This window comes from Scardinius erythrophthalmus (assembly GCF_964197995.2).
Source record: "Scardinius erythrophthalmus genome assembly, chromosome: 21".
NCBI lineage: Eukaryota > Metazoa > Chordata > Actinopteri > Cypriniformes > Leuciscidae > Scardinius > Scardinius erythrophthalmus.
Genome location: NC_138241.1, coordinates 34,103,403 through 34,128,478, shown reverse-complemented (window position 1 = coordinate 34,128,478; position 25,076 = coordinate 34,103,403). Strand labels below are relative to the sequence as shown.

At 36.5% G+C, this 25,076-nt stretch overlaps 1 protein-coding gene across 2 annotated transcripts in view; it reads left to right on the top strand.

Moving 5' to 3' along the window:
• itga9 (integrin, alpha 9) overlaps positions 1–25,076 on the top strand; it is a 92,148-nt gene that overhangs the window by 789 nt on the left and 66,283 nt on the right. For both annotated transcript variants that reach the window (XM_081351547.1, XM_081351546.1), the window contains exons 2-8: positions 1,926–2,053; positions 11,433–11,539; positions 16,422–16,545; positions 21,044–21,111; positions 24,049–24,178; positions 24,261–24,346; positions 24,465–24,527. In XM_081351547.1, coding sequence (XP_081207673.1) covers positions 1,926–2,053; positions 11,433–11,539; positions 16,422–16,545; positions 21,044–21,111; positions 24,049–24,178; positions 24,261–24,346; positions 24,465–24,527 — 706 coding nt within the window. The remainder of the gene's footprint in view (positions 1–1,925; positions 2,054–11,432; positions 11,540–16,421; positions 16,546–21,043; positions 21,112–24,048; positions 24,179–24,260; positions 24,347–24,464; positions 24,528–25,076) is intronic.

Below are 25,076 nucleotides of genomic sequence, written 5' to 3'. Positions count from 1 at the left end.
AAAATAAACGCACTTTTTAGGCTGCTAACTTCTTTTTAAGTGAACTTTTGTGGTCACTGAAGTGTTAGTAATGTTATATTAATAAACTATGTTGGCCTACTTTAACAGACACTCCTAATCGTTTGTTTGAAAAGTCGATGAATATCATTACGTAAAAAGTATGTCAAATGTAAACTAGGCTACATTAAAGACATTTTAAATAAAGTTTTGTTTTAAATAAATGTCTAATAATATGAGAAATAATGAGTTAAAAGTATTCACCCTTTGTCGCTGTCTTCCGTTGCTGTGTTTATACGAATATTCGTTAACATCGTCGTTTTAGCGCCAAAGTGAAACTAAAACAATTTACGTTTTCTGTATGAATGGTCTTGTTTATTTGGCTTTATCTTGGTTTTGGATTGTCAAGTTGGCTCCAAACATTTTTGTCGACCCTTAAAGGGATAATTAATCCAAAAATGAAAATTCTGTCATAATTTATCACCCTTATTGTTCCAAACCTGCATGAATTTCTCTCTTCTGCTGAACACAAAAGAAGATGTCAATCAAACAGTTGATGGACCCCATTGACATCCGTAGGTTTTTTTTTTTTTCTACTATGGAAGTCAATGGCTACAGTAAACTGTTTGATTACCAACATTCTTTAAAATATTTTCTTTTGTGTTAAGAAACAGAAGAAAGAAGCTCATACAGGTTTGGAACAACTTGAGAGTGAGGACAGAATTTTCAATTTTGGAATACTTGAAATGTGAATTTTATTGCATTAGGTGATTTAAAGCAATCAATGAATAAATCAATAAAATTGACTTTCAAACCGGGTTGATTATAGTCACTGAGCAAATATGATGATGCATTTGAGGGAGAATTACACTTGGTTTGATGTTTTGTTGTCTAATATTTTAGGATTACTGATCACAAGCAGCACCACAAAATAATCACACTTAATCACATTACATTCTTAAGCATTGACAGCTCGTACCATAGTAAAATACACAGTACCATAGTAAAATACACAGTAACATGAGCACTGCACTGCAAAAAAAAAATAAAAAATGGTTTTCTTACTTAGTATTTTTGTCTTGTTTCAAATATCTAAAAGTTCTTAAATAAAGTCAAGATGTCTTTACTGAAGTAGTAAAATGCCATAAGATATTATGTCTTGTTTTCTGGGAATATAAATCAAAATTAAGTAAGTTTTTGCTTAAAACAAGCAAAATTATCAAAATTATGCCAATGGGGTAAGAAAAATAATCTTAATTCAAACAGAAACAATGTTATTTTTCTCACCCCATTGGCATTGTTTTAAGCAAAAACTAACCAACTTTGTATTTATTTTCCCAGAAAACAAGACATAATATCTCATGGCATTTCACTACTTTAGTAAAAGGATCTTGATTTAAGAATTTTTTTTATATTTGGACTGAAAACGAGACAAAAATACTAAGTAAGAAAAGCATTTTTTGCACTGTGTAAAGCACTTTTACACCCGACTTTTGCCAATACATTTCAAACATGCAACTTCTTTTAAATTCTCTTGTGACTGCACAGATGTTAAGCCTTTCTTCCAAAATCTGTCCTAAATTTGAAAGGGAAACACTGGCCAGCACCCAAATCATTGCCTTGTGCTTCAGTGGAGATAATGATGTAGTGCTTACGTCACTGAATTGAAGAGCCAAACCATGACAGTGTGACAAGGCGAAACCACCTCCAGTCCTAAATCACTTATTAGGCATCCTTATTAGTCATAGGCTACATGACACTTTCAGATAAAAGAAACAGACCTACAAAAGATATTAGTTATATTAGTATTTTCCCTTTTACAATGACCAAAAACTGTATGAATTAACTGTTGTATCCTCAGAGGTTGTGTGTGTGTAGCTGTGTTGTGATGTACAATGACAGTGTGTTTCTCCTCCTGATGTTTGTAGGATTGTGGTTGGGGCTCCCAGAGCAAACTCGTCTTTCAGTAGTTCAGTTCAGTCTCCCGGAGCCGTGTACAAGTGCCGAATCCGCAACAACCCAGAGCAACGCTGCACTGAGATGGACCTCGGCAGAGGTGTGTATCTCGCATCATCTCACAAACATCCCAAACTCACACTGATATCAAAGAACAGCAGAATACAGTCACGAAAAAACTATATATATATATATACATACATACATACAGGTAGTATAGTGCTGTCAAATCGATTAATCATGATTAATCACATCTAACATAAAAGTTTGTATAATATATGTGTGAGTGTGTATATGATATATATATATATATATATATATATATATATATATATATATACATACATACATACACACGTGCACGTTTGGCTCGACAATGGAAAAGCAGTAAATATCACCACATAACGAATTAATAACTTGATAAAACTACTATACGTTTATCCAACCTTACCTGGATACATACACAGGGTTTTTCCTGGCTCAAAATGAGGCAGAGGTGGTAAAATCCTAATAATGTATTTTAATAATAAGGTAATTAAATGTTATTTTTCATAGATCATCATATAGCCTAATGTGTTTTCGGCATTATTTTTGTGGGTGGAGGTTGGTACCTCTAGGGGGGTCCGGGGGCATGCCCCCCCGTAAGAAATTTTTGTACATTTTAAAGATAAATTCATTAATCTGGTGCACTTTGAGTCACCCAAATCCACTGTTAAAAATAAAAAAATCCACCCGCAAACCACCCATATTCTTTGATTTAGATATCTGCATCTGATCACATTACAATTATTCAAATTCTCAGTGTTAAGCATGATAATATGGTAACATATCACACTGAAGTTGGCTAATTAAAATCACATTAAGTGATATATACTATATAGCAAATCTCAACTGCTTAAAAATGTAAACTGCATTAACAAAATATTAAAAGTTGGATAGTACATCCTGCTTTACCTGCTTGCATACAGTATACTGTTCTTACGTTTAGCAATATGATCAATATAGCAAATCTTGGTTGCGTCTTTGCATTGTATTATCGCACAGCTCCATCCATCCATCCATCCAAAGTTGGATATATATTATATCCAGCTTTCTCTGCATACAAACAGTATTCATGTAAAGTGATACTATATAGCAAATCTCATAAAATGTAACCATATTATCACTCAGCTCTTCATATAAAGGTCTATATAAGTATGTCCAACGTATAGGTATATAAGTAGTACATATACAATATATAAATATGTCTGCATATGTACAGTACATTCACATAGGCTGATACTATGTAGCACACATCTCAACTGCTTGATTGCTTGTATCGTCACAAAACTATATTATCGGCCAGCTCTAATATGCTAAATGTGACCAAGGCATGACGATATTAGGATATTATGATCATTAACATAAAGATTTTCTGTAAAGCTGCTTTGAAACAATGTGTATCATTAAAAAAGCACTATATAAATTGTATATACAAAAAATTTGTATAAGTCAATGTTGAACGTGTATAAGAGAACTTTGGTACTTGTAAAAAGGGAAGTGAAACAGTGTTATTGTGTGTGTGTGTGCCAAAGTGTGCTTGTGTTTGACAGCACCAGCTCAAGTAAAAAACAGTTAGAAGATGCCATCTGTGCAGTCAAATCACCGAGCGAACTGTTTTACGCGGGTAGTTTAACCCAAACCACTACACCACTGAAATGGCTCATGAAGTTAAACATGGAATTTGGACCGGTCAATATTTGAAAACCTGCCTGGACGAATGTTTTAGCTGCCTTGTTTTCATCAGTTTTAATAACTTTTCACAGTTATAATCAAAAACAGGGCTGGTATTTTATATCCTATTGTTTTCACACTTTATGCTAACAGATATTTTCAGCACTGATAGTGGTAGATTTACACTTCTCCTTTTGCAAACAGGCATCATATTATGAGCTTGTTTATGTGATAGACAGCAGTATCTTAAAAGCTTTTTCTTTTTTGAACATTATTAATATTACTGTGTGAAATCAGTTACAATGTCTGTAGCATTTTCTGTCTGGCTCCTGCAGTATTTTGATTGAAATGATGAATGGTATGGCTAATATTTTCCGATCGGCCGTGCCAAGGATTCAGTGTGTAGAAATCTCTTGAAGCTCTGAGTTCTTTTCTTGTGGTGGAGAGATGAGAGTGGTTTATGTGGCTTTAATGCACACACTTGTGCTTACGCTGGGTCTTACTGACGGAACACACATGAGCAAATGAGGCGTGTCCGCGGGCCTGGGGCCCCAGCTTTGAGTTTACATCAATCATGCGGGATAAGACCCCTCAGAAGCCCCCCTCGAGAAATACTGCTACTGATATGAGGTAAACTAGAGTCAGTTAAAAAGGACCTATTATGCCCTTTTTGCAAAGTCTTGATTTAGTTTATAGGCTCTACTAGAGCAGGTTTTCATGCTTGAATGTTCAAAACACACTATTTTCCCCATATTCTCCATTGTTGCGGCTCCTCTTTTCCCAGTCTGTCAGTAACGCTCTGCTTAGTTCCCGTCTCTATGAAGCCCCTCCTTCTGAAAAGCACGATGTGCTCTGATTGGTCGGCTGGATCAGTGTGTTGTGATTGGTCGAGCGCTTTGAGTGTGTTTGGGAAATGCCCCGCCCCTTACCATAACCGCCAGTTTAACACACTACTAACTAACTCAACCAGGCCCCGCCCCTTTATTCTACGCATTAATTATTTAAATGAGGAATATTGTGACGTGTTCGTTCCCGGAAGAAAACAAAACTTCAATGGAGGCGTTTCAGGGAGTTCAGAAACACTGACACTGATATAGAGAAGAACTCCCGCTGGAGGGACTTTGTGTAACTTTAGAGAATTTACTTCTGTTTGCATCATTGATTGCTATTTTCCTGTTTATCTCTGCAAAGCTGCTTTGAAACAATCAGTTTTGTGTAACGCACTATATAGACCTTATGCACCAGAGAAACAAGGGCGCCGCCATCTTTGGAAAATTGTCTTTTAACTTCCGTTTTGCGGTCGCTCTGTATATTTATATGGCATTTCTGTCCAGGAGTAATTAGCTTTTTAAGTGGATTTACTTAATGTAAAGTTAACGAAAGTTATCATGAGGACTGTAATGTTTAAAGCAGATGACTTAACAAATGTAAATCGACCGGGAAGATTTTAAAACGAGCCGTTCATTAATAAACACGCAAAACGCTGTGAAAATACAGACCGGAAGTCAAAAGACAATGAGCGCAGCGCTGAAAAGGGGCGGAGCTACATAAGGTCTATAAAAAGGTGAATAAGAATATAATTTGTTATGTTCCACTGAAGAAGGAAATGACATAAGGGTGAGTAAACTATGGCAGATTTCCTTTTTATTTTTAGTAAACTATTTCTTTAAAACTTATTATGAATGTCTGTTGTCAATTTATGAAGAATGTTTCATGACTCTTGTGCACGGGGTCAGACGATACACGCAGTGCCATGACTAGACATTTACTCATCCACTAGGAGACACAAAACAATTTATTGGTTCCAGAATGGTCTTGATCTTGAGAATTGCAAGCATATTTAGTGCAGTTCTTTAGCTGTGCACTGAAGATTTTTTCTCCTATTTTTACAGCATTCATTGACGTTCATTACTGGTAAAGTGAAATACGTTCCAACTGTCCTCAGTTGTTATGGGAGGTAATTCTCCACTTTCAAAATTACATTAGCTTCATCAAATACAGTAATTATGATATTTCCTTTTCAAGCAACACAGATCCCATTCAAAGACATATACAGGAAGAGCAATTACGATCTTATTTAGAGTAATAGAGTCAGTTAATTGTCTGTGTGATGAGGGTTTTTCTGCACTGAATGTGGTATTGTATTGTATAGTGTACTGTGAACAAGAATAGTTCTGACTAAGTTTCAAAACCTAGTGAGATGACTACCTAGACATCCTTTAAAATGATCATAGATGTTTGAAAATAACAAACCTCCTCCTAAACCTAACGGAAATTAGTGTTAAAAAAGCAAACTAGAAATAAAAACACAATTGCAGAAGCTAACATGCAGTAACTTTCTTCTACAAATCTTTACTACATCAGAAAAGCCGAGCATATGAACTTAATTACTAGCTACTAATTACATCTTCGATACTGTACTAATTACTCTCTCTAAAAAGTATTGCATTAGTTATTACTAATTACTTTCTAAATTCCATATCAATCTCGACCAGTCAAGACATGAAATTCTTGACTCTTTTAATTATTTCAAATAAATATTGTAAAATTGCATAAATTATTCTCCAACTGAGTATTTAAAAGAAGCATAATTTTTTTCATTAGACATTACATTTGTTTTATATAGAATTCTTCTATAGTCTATACAGTATTTAATGCAATTTCATCAGAAGTAACTGTAATTAAATTACAGAAAAATCAAGAGCATTCCTTACTTTACTTTTTCAAGGGAAAAGCAATTAAATTACAGTAATTAATTACTTAGTAATGCATTACACCCAACACTGGTTTAGAAACCGTGCACTGTGGTAAAAGTGTTGTGAGGTCATAATATAGTTTTGTGCAAGGAACCTTGCAAAAATAAGTCTTTAAAAAAACAGGTAATCTTTGAGTGAAAAGGAAGTTGGAAACTGCAGTGAATTGTCGTTGAAACACATTACTTAAAGCCTTTATATATAATGCCTTATAAAGGTATTCATAATGTACATTATAATGCATTACATCTTTTCATAAATAATTCTAACCAAAATTAAAATGCATTATAATATTCGCAGATTCCTTATTACGTCGGAAATTGGTTGTTCGTCACGTATACTTTCTAAAGGTGTGTTTAATGAATAGATAAGTATTATAATGTGATATAACTGGTTACGATTATTCATGAAATCACACAAGGTGCAATAGAAGGCATAATTAATGCATTGAATTAAATACTTTATGCTTTTTACATTTACTTTATACTTAATGTATTATATACAAAGGCTGTAAGTAGAGTGTTACCATACCAATACGGTTTTGGAGTTTTCTAAAATGTTGGAAGAGGTACAGTTTGAGCCTGGGTTGTTTACATTTCATACAATAGTGCAGTTTGTACAGAAAATAGGTCTAATGTAGTGTAGTAACTGTGTTTTAGTATAAGCAGCATGCTAATGCCAACGATTGGACTGAGCTACTGTATTATTGGCAGTAATTTTGATTCCATGGTGTTAAAAAGATCCTCATCTGACTAATTCTCTGTTGACCAACTCTCAAGCTTAGCTTAAAGGGTAACTCTCACCAAAATTGAACCTAGGCTCTTATTTTATTTTTTTATGGAAACAAGCTTTAGGAGCTTTCCATCTTTACTCTCCTCATGTTACATTGCATTCGGAGATCGACTACTTTTGATTGACAAAATTCCAGCCATCGGAAACACTAACTGATAAAGTGAGTCGTACAAAATCTTTCTTTTTAGTAAACTCTGTGTACACAAACAATGTTCTCAATGCTGGAGTTCATGTGTAGAGCCTTTGGTGATACTTCCAGCACAGTTCCATGTTGTGTCGAGCCTTCTTAGTGTTTTAAAAATAGTGATTTTGATGCTATCATAGACGTGTCCCAAGCACTCCCATTCAAGAGGCATTTTGACCGAAAACGGAAATACAGTCAATCTTAAAAGTGGAGTTTCCATTCTAATTATGCTTTTACACGAAATTTTGACTTGGGTAGATTAACAAAAAGAGCCTAGGTTCAATTTTGGCGAGAGTTACCCTTTAAGCTTAGCATGACGATCAAAGTAGAGATAGCATGCGCATTTGTTTTCCTTCAGTTATCATTTAACCAACCAGCACACTCCGGCCTCTCGCTCTGTCACTCCAGACTTCCAGATCTCATTCTGCTTCTCTTCAAAGAGAAGGCCATCCCCTCGCTGAGCGGATCACAACCAGAAGAACACGGTCTTCGGGACCCACACAGATGAGAAAACAAACACGTCTGTTACAGAGATAGCCGGGGCGAACCGGGGTCGGTGATTTGATGAGATGTTTATAGTCTGAGGAACATTCCTCGCGCCCTCTCATTTGAAGCAATGGCCAAGGTTTTTTAGTAGGGAATTTCTTCTTGCGGTTTTCCTGCAGTCTTGAACCCGTGAAATATATCTGTGTTCGACGAGTAGTGTTTTTTGGATGGCGCTTCGCTGCTAATTGCTGAAAATAATGTTTCGTCCATATCCCAAGCGAACTTCATCTTGGTTTTTGACAGTTTGTATTTTCCTCCTAACTCGAGATCTGGCGCTCGTCCTTATGTGCTTTGGATGCTTCGCAGCTTTAGGGGCAAAAGCATTAACTTCAAACAACTAAAACAAGACGTGATTAGAACCATTTGTCCCACCTTTGACAAACTGCTGTTTAGGAGGTAAAAGGTTGTTTCCTGACAAGATTTCGTGTAATAGCTGCTGAAAATACTAGCTTATGAACCACCCGAGACAAAAACTTGCCTAGTCGACCATGGTCCTATATATACAGTACATTACCATTACAAAAGTTTTACTCAGCAAGGATTCATTAAATTGATCAAAAGTGACAGTAAAGACTTTTATAATGTTACAAAACAGTTTTATTTAAAACGAATTCTGTTCATTTTAACTTTCTATCCTGAATATCATTTTAGTGTCGTGTGTTACCATGATTGTGTTTTGATTAGTGTTGTGTGAATGACACTGTGCACCTCCTTTATATTAATATTTACTTCAGTTTGTATTTGAGCTTTGATTCTTCATGTGACTTTCTCATCAGCACCTGTTTTTGGTGGTTGTGAGTCAGTGCACTATAAAAATGCCAAACAGATACTTCAATAGGTTGGTATATTAACATATTATATACTAGTTAATGAAAAATGTTTTTTACGTTAAATCTTTACAACCTAAAATGTTGCTACCGTATTTTTACAGTAAAGTTCTGGCAACCACAGATGGCATTTTTACCATAAATTTCACCGAATTTTGTTTTTTAAGTGTTGGTAGTAGACTAAACTACTCACTAGGTTTTGGACTGGTTTGAATCTGAGTTCAGTTGGGCATTTCGCAGCCTAAGTCTGGAAGTCTCTGAGCCGATGCTGTCAGTCTGCTGAGAAGGAAGAGAAAATAACCAGAGCCAAAGAAAACAGCCACAGTCCCGGGAGCCATCACTCTTTTCCTGCGGACAATCACAGTTTGCCCCTCAGAGGGCCGCTGTAGCTCAACGCTCATAGATAAACATTAAAGTCGACCCTTATGCTTAGATAAACTCCCTGCAGGAATAACACGCCTGTGCTCATAAATCCTCCATTTCTGTACACTAATAAAAGCCCAAAATAGACAATAGAATATCTCCAAAATAGAACATATCTTATTCAAGAAGCTGATACGTCATGGTTCATATTTCCCGAGGTCACCTTTAATCATATTTAATCCAAACATTTTGAGATAAATGAATCGATATCATGCTTTAACCTTGTATTTGAAAAAGGGTGCTCATATAAGAAGCAATACTAAAATTCAGAGTCGGTTCATTCACATTCGGAGATCGACTATTTTTGACTGTCAAAATGGCGGCAGACATCTTTTTAGTACACTCTGTGTACACAAACAGTGTTCTCAATGCTGGAGTTCATGTGGTGATACTTCGAGCAAAGTTTCATGTTGTGTCGAGCCTTCTTAGTGTTTTAAAAATAGCGATTTTTGATGCTATCATAGAAGTGCCCCAAGCACTCCCATTCAAAAGGCATTTTGACCGAAAACGAAAATACGGTCAAACTTAAAAGTGCAGTTTCCATTCTAATTATGCTTTTAAACGAAAGTTTGACTCGGGTAGATTAACAAAAAGACCCTAGGTTGCATTTTGGCGAGAGTTACCCTTTAAGACTTACATTTTGGTAAAACAGACTGGGATGTGTTTTCCAAAAGCAACCATTAGTAGTCTCTACAGCCTTCTTAGTCTTGCTTGACAGTTATTAAACGGAATTGAATGGATGCGCTTCAGAGAGAAAATGGACCTTTCATACGGATTACATAACCATAGTTCTGTCAGGACCACTACCGTCAAATATGATTGACAATTAGCATACAGTTTGGATTGGCGGTATGGTTCCGTTCTGGGCGAGAACTCCCTGCGCATCCATGCAGCCTAGCATAGATAAGAGCTGGGAGAGCAGCAATAATCCCCCCTTAGGGTAAACAGAACAGAACCAACATGAAAGTTTGCAAATATATTTAATTCAAGATTTTAAAGCACAACATAATCGAGAATTTATTCTGATTCAAGGGGAATCAGAATGTCAAATCCTGACTGGGCGAGAGGAGGAGCTGGGGATGGAGGAGGGTAATTAGCTCCTGAGAAACGCGATAGCTGCTGATAATACTGAAGGAGCTTATATATGTATACAGTGATAGGCGTCGTATTCGTATAGGTAGACGTGGATCAGCTGAGGGTCAGCTGATGCGAGCTTGACTAACGTGACCTGCCAGAACTAACGCTACGCTTGATAGTATTTGTTTTCTAATTGAATTGGTTAGTTTAAAAGTAGACCTGCCTGTAAGGCAAGAAGCCTATACACTGAGTTTCGGTTCATTTCTGTGACGCGCTGCAGTTCACAGAGACTGAGACGGCAGAAAGCGCATCCGGTTTGTTTTCTTTATTTTACAAAAGCGCAACATTTTGTTGTTATTGTGAGTGTACACACATAAAAGTACAGTATTGAATGATGTATTAATCTTATCTAAACCATCATTTTGTATGACCAAAAATAACTAATGAGTATGTTAAGTTTTTTTCGCTGTTATCAGGAAAAAATGCAAGTGATCACGCCGACGCCTCTGTCATGCAGTAAGCATGCTAATACTTTAGCCTCCACACGCTGCACAAACACTTGGATATGCGCCTAATAATAGCGCAAATTTAATGTTAGAGTGAGCAGCCAAGTAAAGTTGCTACATGTTTCAAATGATAAGCCATATTTGAGGTCGATGAATGATCGAACCTTCGGATTTACTGCCCGACATGTAATTAACACAATGACCTGCCGGTAACGTCCTCACGGACTGCGTGACTTTTCTTCTTTCTTTTTTTTGCAACTAACCGTCTAATACAATTGTGGTCGACTAGAAGTTTTACGTTTAACGTTTAGTTGACTATTAGGGAGCAGCCCTAGTCTAGACTTTATGATTCCCAAGTAGAGCAGTTGCACACCAGTATTGTGAGCATTGGAATGAGTTCACACACTTTATGTATTCATATTTGATGAGTTTCACATTTCAAATATTTTGTGCCGACTCATCTTACTAACAAATTCTTTTGTTCCATCTGTAGCAGCATTGTCTGTATTTAAGCATATTAAACTGTCTCAAACAATTGTCTGTTTGAGTTTTGTTTCAGGCTGTCTGGTGCGTGTCTCAGCGTGGTTTTATTGTGTTTCTCTTTGCAGACAGAGATGTTTGTTTCTCTGTTGGCTAACGTTCTCATTCTTTACTCTAGGAAATAAGCAGAGGGAGTCCTGTGGGAAGACGTGTCAAGGCGACAGGAACAACGAGTGGATGGGGGTCAGTCTCGCTCGACAGGACAAAACCAACGGCAAAATTCTGGTATGTTCCTTTGAAACAACCATTGTTTTCCAACTGGGACTCTAAATTCTGATTGGATGAGTTGTGTTTTTTGCACATGCAGAGATGACGTTTTTTTTGTAGGCCAACCCGGAAGTTATCATCACCCTGGTTCCCATTTATGGATTTATCCATTGGCTTTTGGATTATTGCAGAAAATAAGCTCTGTGACCCAAAAAAGTTCATTTTGTTCAACAAGATGGTCTTCACAAATGAACACAACTTTTATGAAATTTTGAAGCCTAATTACAATCACATTCAGGCATTTATCAAAAAACAAACAAAAAAACATTGGGATGATCCAGAAGTGGAAAAATATTAACTAGTTTCTGGGTTTTAGGACTCATTTTTGCAGCACGATTGCCTTAATATTTTACAGAATAGTAACCTGTTTAAAGTTTAATGAAACATGAGGATGAAAGACTCAAGCGTTAAGCAGGTAATTATGGTCAAAATGGTCTAGATTTAACGTGACGGATGTATCAGAGTAGGAAATTGATGCTTTTCGCCAACATGGGTTTTTGTTTGAATACAATAGACTTTATTTGTAATAATAATCTCAATCATGCTTTGCTTTATTCATTGTTCCACTTTTTTTTCTTAACAACTTATTTTTCAACCATCTCAGCAGTTGTTTAATACAAACCACATCGACTTGTAAAACATGGGCAGAAACTAAAGCCATCATTGTTACAAATATCTTTCACTACGACCGCATTGTTAAACTCCAGCTGTTCCATACATCAAGAGAAGGCAAGAGTGTTTGAAGTGAGGGCCATTTTATCATGATGACAAACTGGAGCTCTAGGATAGATGCTCTAAATGGATAAACAAGTCAAACAAGACGTCAGCAACACCAATCTGCTCTGTTTCCAGGTTTTTCAGGCTTGAATTGTGTTGTGGTGGTCCGATTCGAGATCAGACTCCTCGTTACGTCTTAACTGCAGAACCCTGTCATGGGGTTCTCTGGGTTTTGATGGGCGTCTTACAGGAAGGCAGGATCAGGGTGGTCTGACAGAGGCAAGGACACTTACAGCACTGATATGTTCAAATCAAAGAGGTTGAGGGAGAGATGGCATGTTATAGTGGAAGCTGTAATGACGGTAATTTGGTTGGTAGATTAGTGTTTACAATTCAGGACCGGATTAAACATATGGGCATTGCCCAGGAGAACCACGTACGAGAGAGACACCAACACAATCAAGGCTGTATAAATGTTTTTAATTGGCGGGAGATGTGGCACAGCAACCGAAGACGTGGCGTTAGCTCATGCAATAAGATTTTAGAGCTGTTTTATATAGTGTATTTTTCCACGGAGGTGAGATTGCAGTCAGGGTGACGTTGAGTTTTTTGAGCTCTTGATTGCACCATAAACTCGATATGCATGCTACCGTTTGGGGTCTGTTTAATTTCTTTTAGAGAAATGAATGCTTTTATTCAGCTAGGACACATTCAAACGATCAAAAGTGACAGTAAAGACATTTATAATGTTAAAGGGGTCATGACATGGTTTTGTTTTTTGTTTTATTATGTTCCCTTTGGTAACAGTAGGACAAAAAACTTTACAATTTTAGTGATTTATGACCTTTTCCCACCCTGTTTCTCATCCTCTGATTCAGACAGTCTGTTTTGGGGGTGTTTCCCTTTTAAGAGTTCAGTGTTAACGCCCACTGTTATGATTGGCTTACGTCATTGGCTAAAAGTAGTTTTAAGTTGAAATACATTACTTACAGTTTGCGGCGTTGTTGGGACCCAGAATAGTCGTCACGGCCTGATCTTTAAGCAAAAGTTTTCAGGCAATGCCAGCATCTTACTGCGATTTGTTCTCCAAACAGTTATCCTTGAAATGCGGAGAACACACGCTTAAATTAACACTGCCGTGACTGGGACGTCCACAAAAAATAAACTACATCCATTTTTCCATGACGTTTGGATCGTTCTGCAGTGTATTCAAACATTTTGTTTGTCCACAGCCAGGAACAGCACATCTGCGTGACATAGCAATCTTCTTGTAGACAGACCCACTCGCTGCACGTCGACTGAACACATGTGAGCGTGACAACGATGCGATGATGCGAAACGAGGCGTAGTTGTCTTGCGCTGGAGGCGGTCATATGCAAACGTCTGGTACGTCACTTCGTACCGTGACGTCACTTGTTTCGTCACGTCAAATGCTTCGTTTATAATGGGGAGGACGCCTTAAGCTATGAAACTTGCAGGAAGTTTTAATGGTACAAAGACCTCTTATATACCAAAAGATCAAGGCAAATTTGGTTTCTCATGTCATGACCCCTTTCTATTCATCAAATAATCCTGAAAAAAAAAAAACATTAAGCTGCACAACTGTTTTCAACATTGATAATAAGAAGAAATGTTTCTTCAAATCAGCATATTAGAGTGATTTCTGAAGGATCATGTGACACTGAAGACTGGAGTAATGATTTGCATTACAGGAATAAACTACTTTTTAAATATATTCAGATAGAGAACTGATATTTTAATTATATTATATTGCTGTTTTTACTGTATTTGTAATAAATGTAGTCTTTAAAAACATTAAGTCTTACCAATCCCAAACATTTGAATGATTAAATGTGCTTTACAATGAAAGCTGTGTGCATATGTGTGCATCCAACATTTATTTTATTACCTGAAAGCACTTCAACTTTATAGATGCATGTACATGCGTTTACAGTGTGTGTCCCACCGCAACAAATAGCTGCATTTGAAGGGAGTCACGTTTACATGTAAGGCGTATAAGAGAGCTGTTGGGCAGATGTGTTGGCCTTCCCTCAGCCAATCAGCTCTCAGCATGAGCAGAAACATGATTAGCCCGTGATCCACGGTGACTCAGAGCCTCTGAGGGGAAAAGCACATCTCAGACTCATTCCTGATTTAGTTAAGCATTACGTATTTCCCTACGTCTGTCCTGTGTGTTTCCCAATGCCGGCTGCCAGGGAATAAGTTGGAGTTTGTTCCTTTGGTTGTCATTAGACAGGCTGAGGCTGTTTTATTGACATTCAGTTTATCAAATGTGGATTGTTTTGAGTTTAGATGATAGTTAAAGTGAACTGCTTTATGCCTGGTCGCAGAGGAAAATGACCAATAATGGGGATTTCTGTGGTCTTGGCTCCTTAACAATGGTCCTACGTCGTACAGTGAGAGAGGTTAAAAGATGGCCGTTGTCACGATCTTGACAATGTCAGAAATTTGGCATGATCATCTTCAAGGTGTGTTTGCTGCTGCAACCTACGTCTACTGACTAGCCAATAAAAATGCAACATGAAATGGCGTATTGATCAACACGATATGGCTCCATTTGCAAAATTGGCATGCCAAGTTGGCCTCTTTTCCATAGCCATGACCGCATCCATATTCTCCTCTTTTGCTTCATCCTCTTTTTTTATCGCACATAAAAACCACAATTGCCAAAATGCAATTCATCTAGCTCTATTTGTTTGCCACTAGCGCATGCTGAGGACTTTTCATACGATTCAATAGGTGTCATCATCGTACAGTCTACATGCATGTCGTACTCAAGTTTATTCGATCCATGTCGTCCAGTGTGATTTGTAATGATCTTATAGGATTGCCGAAATCATAAAGTCTGTAGCAGGCATAAGGCTCGGACAGTCAAACAGACGAGCAGTGTTTCTCAACACAACAAACTACTGCCAGATAGTCATCTGACATCATGTGTGAGCATTTTGTATGAATCCGTGTGGCTGTAATATCTTAAACTTGGTTGTTTGTCTCAACGGAGCTGTTGTGCCGTTTCCATCATGGATAAACAGGAAGCTGAACTGTGTTTTGGAGGGGATTTGGTTTCTCCACAATCCTGAGCTTTTCGACAAGGGATTTGACTCAAAATAAAATGGGGAAAGGAAAGTTTGTGGCACACGATTATAGGACTGTTTTAATGAGTGAAACAGAGAGGTTTTAGATTGTTGATGGCAGGGTTTGCGTGATCATTTCCATATCGTTGTTGTTGTTATAATGACTCGTTAAAAGTTGTTAGTGGTTGCTACTTGAAGTTGTTAGTGGTGTTTGCTAAGACAAGTATCACTGTTTCTATGTCTCATACAAAATCCATTATTAGACTTTGAAGTGTGAACTGTTTGTGCTGCATGAATATTAATGCGATGTCAAGATCACTGTAAAAAAAAAGAAAAAATCTGTTATGTTCGAATCATGAGGAAAATTAAGCCAAACTCAGGAGAATATTAAGAAAAATATGAATGCATGGACTCTTAGGGTTTCTGTTACAATCCTAATCTTTAACACTATCCGTCCTTGCAAGAACTTCCTTCAGGCACTTCCTTCAGGAAATGCAACTACTTTAGTTACTGTCCTCTGTCTATGACCTTTTTGCTTTCTCTTTGTCTGTTCTCTCTTTCTCTCTCTCAGAGTCTCTCTGCTCTCTGGCTGGCTTCACAGCCTTGAGCGCTTCTGTTGTTCCAGGGATCAGAGATGTTTGAATGAAGATGCTCAGCTTTCTAAAACCAACAACCCCCTCTCAGTCGACATATTAGATCCACAGCCGTGGCCAGCTGGTTTTGTCTCAGAAGTTAATTTGGCACTGGAATAAAGAGAAGATGCTTTGTCTGTGTATCCTGTTTGTTTCTTGGTGCAATTACCATGCTGATGATGATGATGATGATGATGCAAATTTAGACCTGATGGGTGTGTGATATATACACGCCTTAGACATGGTAGACACCATATTTAATTAGATGCAAATGAAAAAGAGGCTGTAATATGGTTGTACTTGTACCTGTGATTCATGTCAAATTAAATAAGCTGTCTACACTGTCTAACTACTCCTTGTCTCTCTTCCCCCTTCCTTTTCTTTTATTGTCTCTAGGCCTGCGCTCACCGCTGGAAGAATGTATACTATGAATCGGAGTATATTCTTCCTCACGGATACTGCTCCATCATCCCAGCCAATCTCCAGGGCAAATCACAGCCTCTCATACCGTGTTATGAAGGTATCGACTCTCTCTCTATCACTTTAACTCCCTCAATAGTCATTCTTGAAGTGTTATTTTTTTATATTTTTATATACTGCTATAGTATTAAATGTTTTGAATTAGATTTTATTTTCATATTTTCAGGTTTCATTTCAATTTCCGTTTTAAAGTTCTAGTAATTTTATGTGCTTTTGCCAGTTTTATTATTATTATTATTTTTTTTTTAGTAGTTCTATTTAGCCTTAATTTATTTTTATTTCACATTTAGTTTTGTTAATTTTATGTGCTTTTTTCAGTTAAATTTTTTTCATTTGTCTATTTAACTTTTATATTTTTATATAAATAATATATACATTTTTATATAAATAATATTTAACTAATATTTTTCTTTATTTTTATTTTTTGTAATTTTAATACTTAAACTTGTCTAAAATCTAATATTGATATTTTATTTCATTTTATTTATTTATTTTATTTAGCTTTATTTAATTTAACAAATTTTTATTTTATTTTGTTTTAGTTAACAACAGCTCTGGTCTTTTAAATGTACAAGCGATTTGAAAGTTACATTCAGTGTATCAGTTGTATCAAGATCATTGATTGTTATTGTCCTGTTATTCAGCAATGAGAGAGCATGTTAGTGGTAACTGCTAAAGCAAACATTGCTATTACTATTATGAATAATACTTAAGGTTATTCATTTAAGCAAACCTCTAACCCCAAGTATTACCATAATTGCACCAGAGTTTAACTAATGTAGAAGCAGGTCGTCTAAATGAGTGTGAACTCTGAAACCGCTGTTTCTCAGTGTGGTCAGAGCCGTTTCCATGAGGCGCCATAATGGACTAAAGTGAAGTGAACCGCACGAGAGACATTGAAACTGGTCTTGCTAATACATGTCAGTTGACATTGTTCAGTTCAGTTGTGGTATGGTGATTGCATTGCAATGTGTATGAATCTTGGAAATGTAAGACAATGTATATTGTACCGTGAGGTAATTGGTGCTAACCAGCCCTATTGTAGGAGAAGTTCTTCATCAAGCCTAGCAAACACAAAACTGAAAGCAGGCTACAGCAGTGATGGCCAAGTCTGAGCCTTGAACCCTCAGAACAAGTTGGAAAGATGACACTGTTTATTGTGGCACATGTTCTCAACGGGCTTCACAATGAGTTATGGCGCCCTGAACTTCCTCCAAAACCTCAGAGTGATGTTGTCTGGCATCAGACATCCAGAATCAAAAAGAAGCAGCACATTTCCAGACTCTGCTGGAGAGAAATATGACCAGAGCACAGCACTTGGGAATCTGGAGGACACATTCAGGGTTATGCAGATTCAATATTTGACTTGCTGTCAAATCGATTCATTGCGATTAATCACATCTAACATAAAAGTATTGTTTACATATTATGTGTCTGTGTGAGTGTGTGTATATACTGTATATACACACACATACAGTACAGGCCAAAAGTTTGGACACATTACTATTTTTAATGTTTTTGAAAGAAGTTTCTTCTGCTCATCAAGCCTGCATTTATTTGATCAAAAATACAGAAAAAAAAATAATATTGTGATATATTATTACAATTTAAAATAATTGGTTTTCAATTTATTATACTTTAAATTATAATTTATTTCGGTGATGCAAAGCTGAATTTTCAGGATCATTACTCCAGTCTATCAAATGATCCTTTAGAAATCATTCTAATATGATGATTCATTATCAAAGTTGGAAACAGGTCTGCTGCTTAATATTTTTTCATAACCTGTGATACTTTTTTAGGATACTTTGATGAATAAAAAAAAGAAAAAGAAAAAAGAAAAGAAAAAAAAAGAAGCAAATGTTTTCAAGATAGAAATCTTTTATAACAACAATATACACTACTGGTCAGTAATTTGGGGTCAGTAATTTTTTTCTTTATTTTTTTTAAATAAATCAATAATTTTATTCAGCAAGGATGTGTTAAATTGATAAAAAGTGATAATAAAGAAGATTTATATTAAAAAAAAATTTTTTTTATTTTGAATAAATGCAGTTCTTTTTAACCTTTTATTCATCAAATATATTAGGCAGCAGAACTGTTTCCAACACTCATAATAAATCAGAACATTAGAATGATTTCTAAAGGATCATGTGATTGAATGGATGTCACATGTGACACTGAAGACTGGAGTAATGATCCTGAAAATTCAGCTTTGCATCACCGAAATAAATGATAATTTAAAGTATAATAAATTGAAAACCAATTATTTTAAATTGTAATAATATATCACAATATTACATTTTTTTCTGTATTTTTGATCAAATAAATGCAGGCTTGATGAGCAGAAGAAACTTCTTTCAAAAACATAAAAAAAAATAAGGTGTCCAAACTTTTGGCCTGTACTGTATATTATGTAAACAAAAACCTTTATGTCAGATGTGATTAATCACGATTAATCAATTTGACAGCACTACTTTTTACACACCAAGCTGAGGGATGGTTTTTAGACTTTATTCAGCAAACATTATGGCCTGGATGCATTTCCAAAAAAACATGATGTCACCATGTTACCAAATCCCAAAAAATTATAAATACCATGATACTATTTCTGATTTTTTTTTTTTTTTTTTTTTTTTTTGTGAAAGCTGTTACACAGTATGTACCCATGAGAGATCACAACATGTGCTTGTTAAAGGGGTCATATAATGCCATTTTTGTACAAGCTAATATGATTCTTTAGGGTCTAAATTAAAAGTTTGTAATACACTTTAATTTAAAATTCTCATTAGTATTGTAAGAAAACACAAATTTTACCTGGTCAAAAACAGCTGTTTTCAGCACGCCGTTTGAGTGCATGTGTCTTTAAATGATAATGAGCTTTGCTCACCCCGCCCCTCTGTTCTGTGCGTACTGCGTACACAGTTTTAATAACACAATAACCATAACGCGTTGTTCATTATAAACATGGGATTATGAATTATATTGAGAACGTCGTACATAGAAAACATGCCGTAATGTACCCTGAGTGTAAACCTTAGCTGCATTCACCGTGAAGCGTGCTGCTAGCGATTTGCTAAGATTAATATAAAGATTAATATAAAGGTTAATAAAACGTTACACTCACTCAGTTCTTCTGGAGGTGCAGCAGGAACACAAATAGTTGGTACCGATCCTTTTTTCAGGAGCAGCTTCTTATACTGATCCTCATTTGTAAAGCAGTCTGGTGTGTGAAATGATTCAGGCAAACATGAAAGCATTGACGTTGATCGCGGGGAATATTCCCTTCAAAAACAAAACTCAGCCACTGCGTCTTCAGCGGTTTGGATTTAGACTGCTGTGTTCCTTATTACACCCAAGAACAGAACACCACAATCGCTTAGAAGCCATTCTGCTCATAGACAGTGCTCCAGTGTATCAACAATGACGCGCGGACTATGATTGACAGCTCACTCACAAGCGTGGGCGGGTCTGTGTTGAAACGCTCCTGTCAATCAACAATCGTGGGAGGGGCGTCCGACCGTGACGTCACATGGTCGAACGGCTTGATTTGAGATGGGGGAAAACATATAAGAAGATTTAAAAAAACCACTGGATGGATTTTTATCATTTTTTGATGGTTGTGTACAGGCACTGCCAACACACATTTCAGTACAATCAACTTATAAAAGTGCATGTACCATTATATGACCCCTTTAAAGAAATGTTTAGGTTTAGATTTACCTGAATTTGTGGTATTATATTAACTACTACAAAAAATAGATTCAACTTTCTCTCATTTTATTTTTTTTATTTTAATACTTTTATTTTTTTTAACGTATTTTTTTTTTTAGCCAACATTTTTTTCTGTGTTAATCGGCAGCATGCCACAGATGCTCAGAAATGAACTTGTATCAAATCAGGAACGTTTCTTTAAGGGTGCCAATCAACAGCTGTCAATATCAAAATTCGCTTGCACTGACTGTTTATCACTCCCTGTATCACATATTATACATTTGACAGATGTTATTGTAGTATATTAAATTCATCGCCTCTGTCAGAATTGAATTTAATCATCCCAGAAGGATTCATCGTATTTTACAAGATGTTTTGATTTGCTGCGGAAAGAGCGAGGGAGGGTGAACGAATTCTTGATCTGAATTTGTTTCCGTGTTCAGCTCCTGAGTTATTTATTTCCTTCCATATCTTTTCCTGTCTCCAGTGAGTTAGCATTGGGGGCCTTCAATGTGTGTGCAGTGCATTATGGGGAGATCCAAGCCCAATATTTTCTGTAACCGGAGAGCACAGCAATCCCCCCCCCCCCCCGTTCTCGAAGCCCTCCTGAGTGTGAGCTGTTGTTGAACGCGTTGCTGTTAGGTCGTTCTCAGTCTGTCTCGCGGCCCCCAGATTCCTCTTGGATGGAGTTGGGACTTTGACTAACTCCATATGGAATGTCGGAAGAACTCCAGTAAATGCTGGCTCAGACTTACAGCGAAATCATTTGTGGTCTGATGTTTTTTTTTCTTCCTCTGTCTCTTTCCCCCTACTCACTCTCACAGACCATAAGAAGACCTATGGGGAAGAACATGGCTCGTGCCAAGCCGGGATCGCAGGCGTTTTCACCGAGGTCAGTAGAAGTACGAGCTTGTTATGCGTTTTCACATGTGTGGCGCTCAGATGACATGATTACGTGTATGAACACAGACATATAACAGTGTGTGATTGATATATTCATTCTCCAGGGTTCACCCAAATATGTCTCATTATTCACTCACCAAACCTGTGATGTTTTGAACACAAATGAAGATGTTTAGCAGAATCCCCAATCTGCTTTTTCCATCTGTGGCTATCAAGACCAATAAAAGTAGTCTGTACACCTTGATGTGCATCTGAATATTTTCAATTTGCATTTGAATATGTGCATATGTGAATGATAGTTGTGTAGGATGGGAATCAAGGTTAACTATAGCCATTATATGACTTCAGAAGTCTTAAAATTGAATGCACAAGTCATATGCACAGTCTACTTTATTGCATTTATGGTCCACTTTTGTCCTTTTTGGAGCTTGACAGCTTCTAGTCACTATATGCTTTTATTGAATGGGAAAGAGTAGTTAGAACTTTATTTAAAACAGTTTTTCTTAAAAATGTTAGTGTGAACTATCCCTTTAAGAGGAGGAAGGTTGCATAAAATCCAGTCCTTGGCTCAACAGGCCTGTTAGCCTCTGTTTAACAGATCCCTGCAAGAATTTGAACAGAATTCAAACTTTTTGTGTGTGATGCACACGTTTGCATAAAGGCTTGCGAGTTGTTTGTCCACTCGCTCTTCGTTTTGCACATTGACCGTTTCGGTGTTTTGTATGAAGTGCAGCCAACCTGTTAACGTGCAGTCCAGGCTTTGGAAACAATGTTTGGATCAGATACGAGAACACAGACTGACAGATGTGATGCCCAACGGTTCATCAATATCATCACTCACTCTCTGACCCTTTTGTTTTTCTTAAACGAGAACGAAATATGACTGGAAAATAAACTCCCTAGAGGTTCTGATTACTGAGGTGTTATTCATTTATCAGACTGTGTGTTTTAAGAGATGGCTGAGAAATGGTAGTTCACTAGGTTTTGGAACAGAGCTTGTTGTCTATATAGTTTTAAAGCTGACCAGATCAGTGTTGGACATTCACAGAGAGGAATTCAAAAGCTTGACCCATAGAAGAATGGCATGGCTTTGTAGTTTGTGTGTTAATGGCTCTTTATCATTTGGAAGAATGTGACCATCTAGACCTTAAGTGGCTAAAACAGATGTCTAAAAACTCCTTGATTGAATGCTGTCGGCTCAGCTGGAGGTGGTGTTTTTACATGTTTGGCAGGACTGACCAAGTCAAACAGCATTTGTGAGTTTTTTAACAGTCATGCGTTGTGAAATGGAAAAAGCAGTGGAGAGCGTCCATTTGTGGCTTGATGAAATTCAAAATAACTACGTAAAAGAGCCTAATTCTTCTGTCATTCGAAGCATATTCCATGTGCTCAAGCTTTTATATTTGTATCCTCAGAGATAATGGGTGTTGGAAAAAGGGAAAATGTTTTTTTTTTTTTTTTTTCACCAAAGATTCAGAGCTAAACATTTATGCCAAATGGTGCGTTTTTTGAAGTGTATATGTCGATTAGAGCACAACAGGGACCACCAACCTTTCCAGTGGCTTTGGTTCCACGTTCCAAGTATTTTTCCATTTCATTTTCTTCATAGAGATTTTTCAAGGGTTCTAAGCATTGCCAATTAAACAGTCTAAATCTATATATTCTATAAATCTACATTATATTATATTAATATATTATATTATATTAATAAAAAAAATCAAGTATACTGTATGCAATAAATAAATAAAAAATATTGAGATTAAAAAACACAGAATTTTCTAATTGTTGGATTTCTTTTCTGGATTTTAGTATTAATGTCAGGAATTAAACATTTAGTTTTTCACAAAATGTAAAATAAGTCTCTGATGTCCCCAGAGTGTGTATGCGAAGTTTTAGCTCAAAATGCCACACAGATATTTGTGTATAGCATGTTAAAAATTGTCAGTTTTTGAGGGTGAGCAAAAACGCACCGTTTTTGTGTCTGTCCCTTTAAATGCAAATGAACTGCTGCTCCCAGCACAGGGGGCGGAGCTACAAGAGCTCGTGTCCTTTTACCTCACACAGACATGCACTGAAAATTTCTAAAACTTTTATCCTTTTATGTTCAAACCGGAGTCAGACAACGATAGAGAGACTTAAGAAGAAGTGACAACATGTAGAAGCAACAGGACGTTTCTGAATGGTTAGTTGATGAATTTATGTAGCTTATGTGTAAGTTATCTTCTAGTCATTGATTAGCATATTCTGTCTTGATAATCTATAAATCGTGTTCAGGGGGCGGGGTTTATGTACATTTTAGGGACGGGAGGAATGTCGTGTAGTTCCTACCATCCGTTTGTTGTAGTCCTTAAAAAGTGATTTCTTTAAAAGCAAATATCTCCCTTTGCTTTGAACTTTGAGCGTCGTAACTTTGCAGATGTTGTTTATGCTCAAACAGCAACATTACACACTAACTAAAGTTAGAAAAGTGAAATCATAATCAACCACCCCTTTATCAACCTAACATTGATCTTTCACAAAAAAATAAATTTCTCTATGGAGAAACAGAATGAGATGTTTGCTTCTTACCCTACTGTTGTGCTCCATTGCGGCAGTCATGTAAATAAAACAATGTCTTATTTGTAGTGTGACAATGTGGAGCAATTAAAACAGTTCAAAGGCTTGAGTTCTCCTCCAGTTTAAAGTCCATTGAGTGATCAAAGCGAAGAACAGCAGCTGCCATTTCAGCTCACGGTTGGGTTACCAGCAGATAATACAACATGGTTTGTGGCTTTCGGTTGACCAAAGCCACACCAACAGCTCTGTGTTTTTCTCCTATAATTTGAAATGTAACTTTCTTTTCAGCTGTAAGGAAATGTGCTGAAGCCTGTTGAAAATGTTTGGTCTTTTTGAATGGATCTCCATTGCTTTTGATATTGTTTTCTAGGAGCTGGTTATCATGGGAGCACCTGGTTCTTACTACTGGACCGGAACAGTCAAAGTGTTTAACATGACATCCAATACTCACTACAACCTTAATCAAGACGACCTGAGCCCTCATAGATACAGCTACCTTGGTAATTCCTGCTTATTTGGATGTTAATAACTACTTAAATATTGCATGCTGTAGTCAGTCCATCACAGATTTGTGTTTTTTAGGGTATGCTGTGACTGCTGGTCACTTTTCCTCTCCAAACACCATAGATGTGGCAGCTGGTGCACCTCAAGACAGTGGTGGTGGAAAAGTGGGTGGTTTTCACTTAGTTTCTTGCAGTGTTCAGAAATTGCATCATTGCTTCCAGGTTCTGTTTACATTACACCAACTTTGACATTATAAAACCCCATTGTCATCCATCATTTTAGGTTTACGTCTTCAGAATTGAGGGATCATCTCTTGTGAAGATCTTTCAAGCCTCAGGGAAAATGGTGGGTATAGTGTTCAGGTTTACTCATTTATTCCAAATATAAGATGTTTATTTAATCACTCATTGCTATTTAAAGGAATCGTTCTCTTTTCTGTGCAACACAGTTTTGAAGAATTTGTACAAATGCATGTGTTGATCAGGGGCTGTGGAGATCCTAAAAGGACAAAAAGCATCATAAAAATGCAATTAACCCTTTAAATGTCTAGTGTATCATATTTGATATGCAAATTTCTTATGCCATTGTCAATATGATCAAATCTACTACATGCCCTCTGATTGATAGTTTATACTTTTTTAGCAAGTAAAAGTTATTTTAGTATCTACGTGATTTTTATAAAGTAAACATAACTTTTATATTGTTTGTAATATTTTAAGATGGACACTTATTGGACTGAAGCAACTTAGGTTTACGTAATTATCCTTACATAATTTTTTTTTTTTTTTTTTTGAAAAAATCGTGTTAAAATGTGAATATAATATGAAACATTAGGCATTGTTGTATTGCATTCCATTATGTTCCTTATTCCATTATGTCCCCCCCCCCACACAC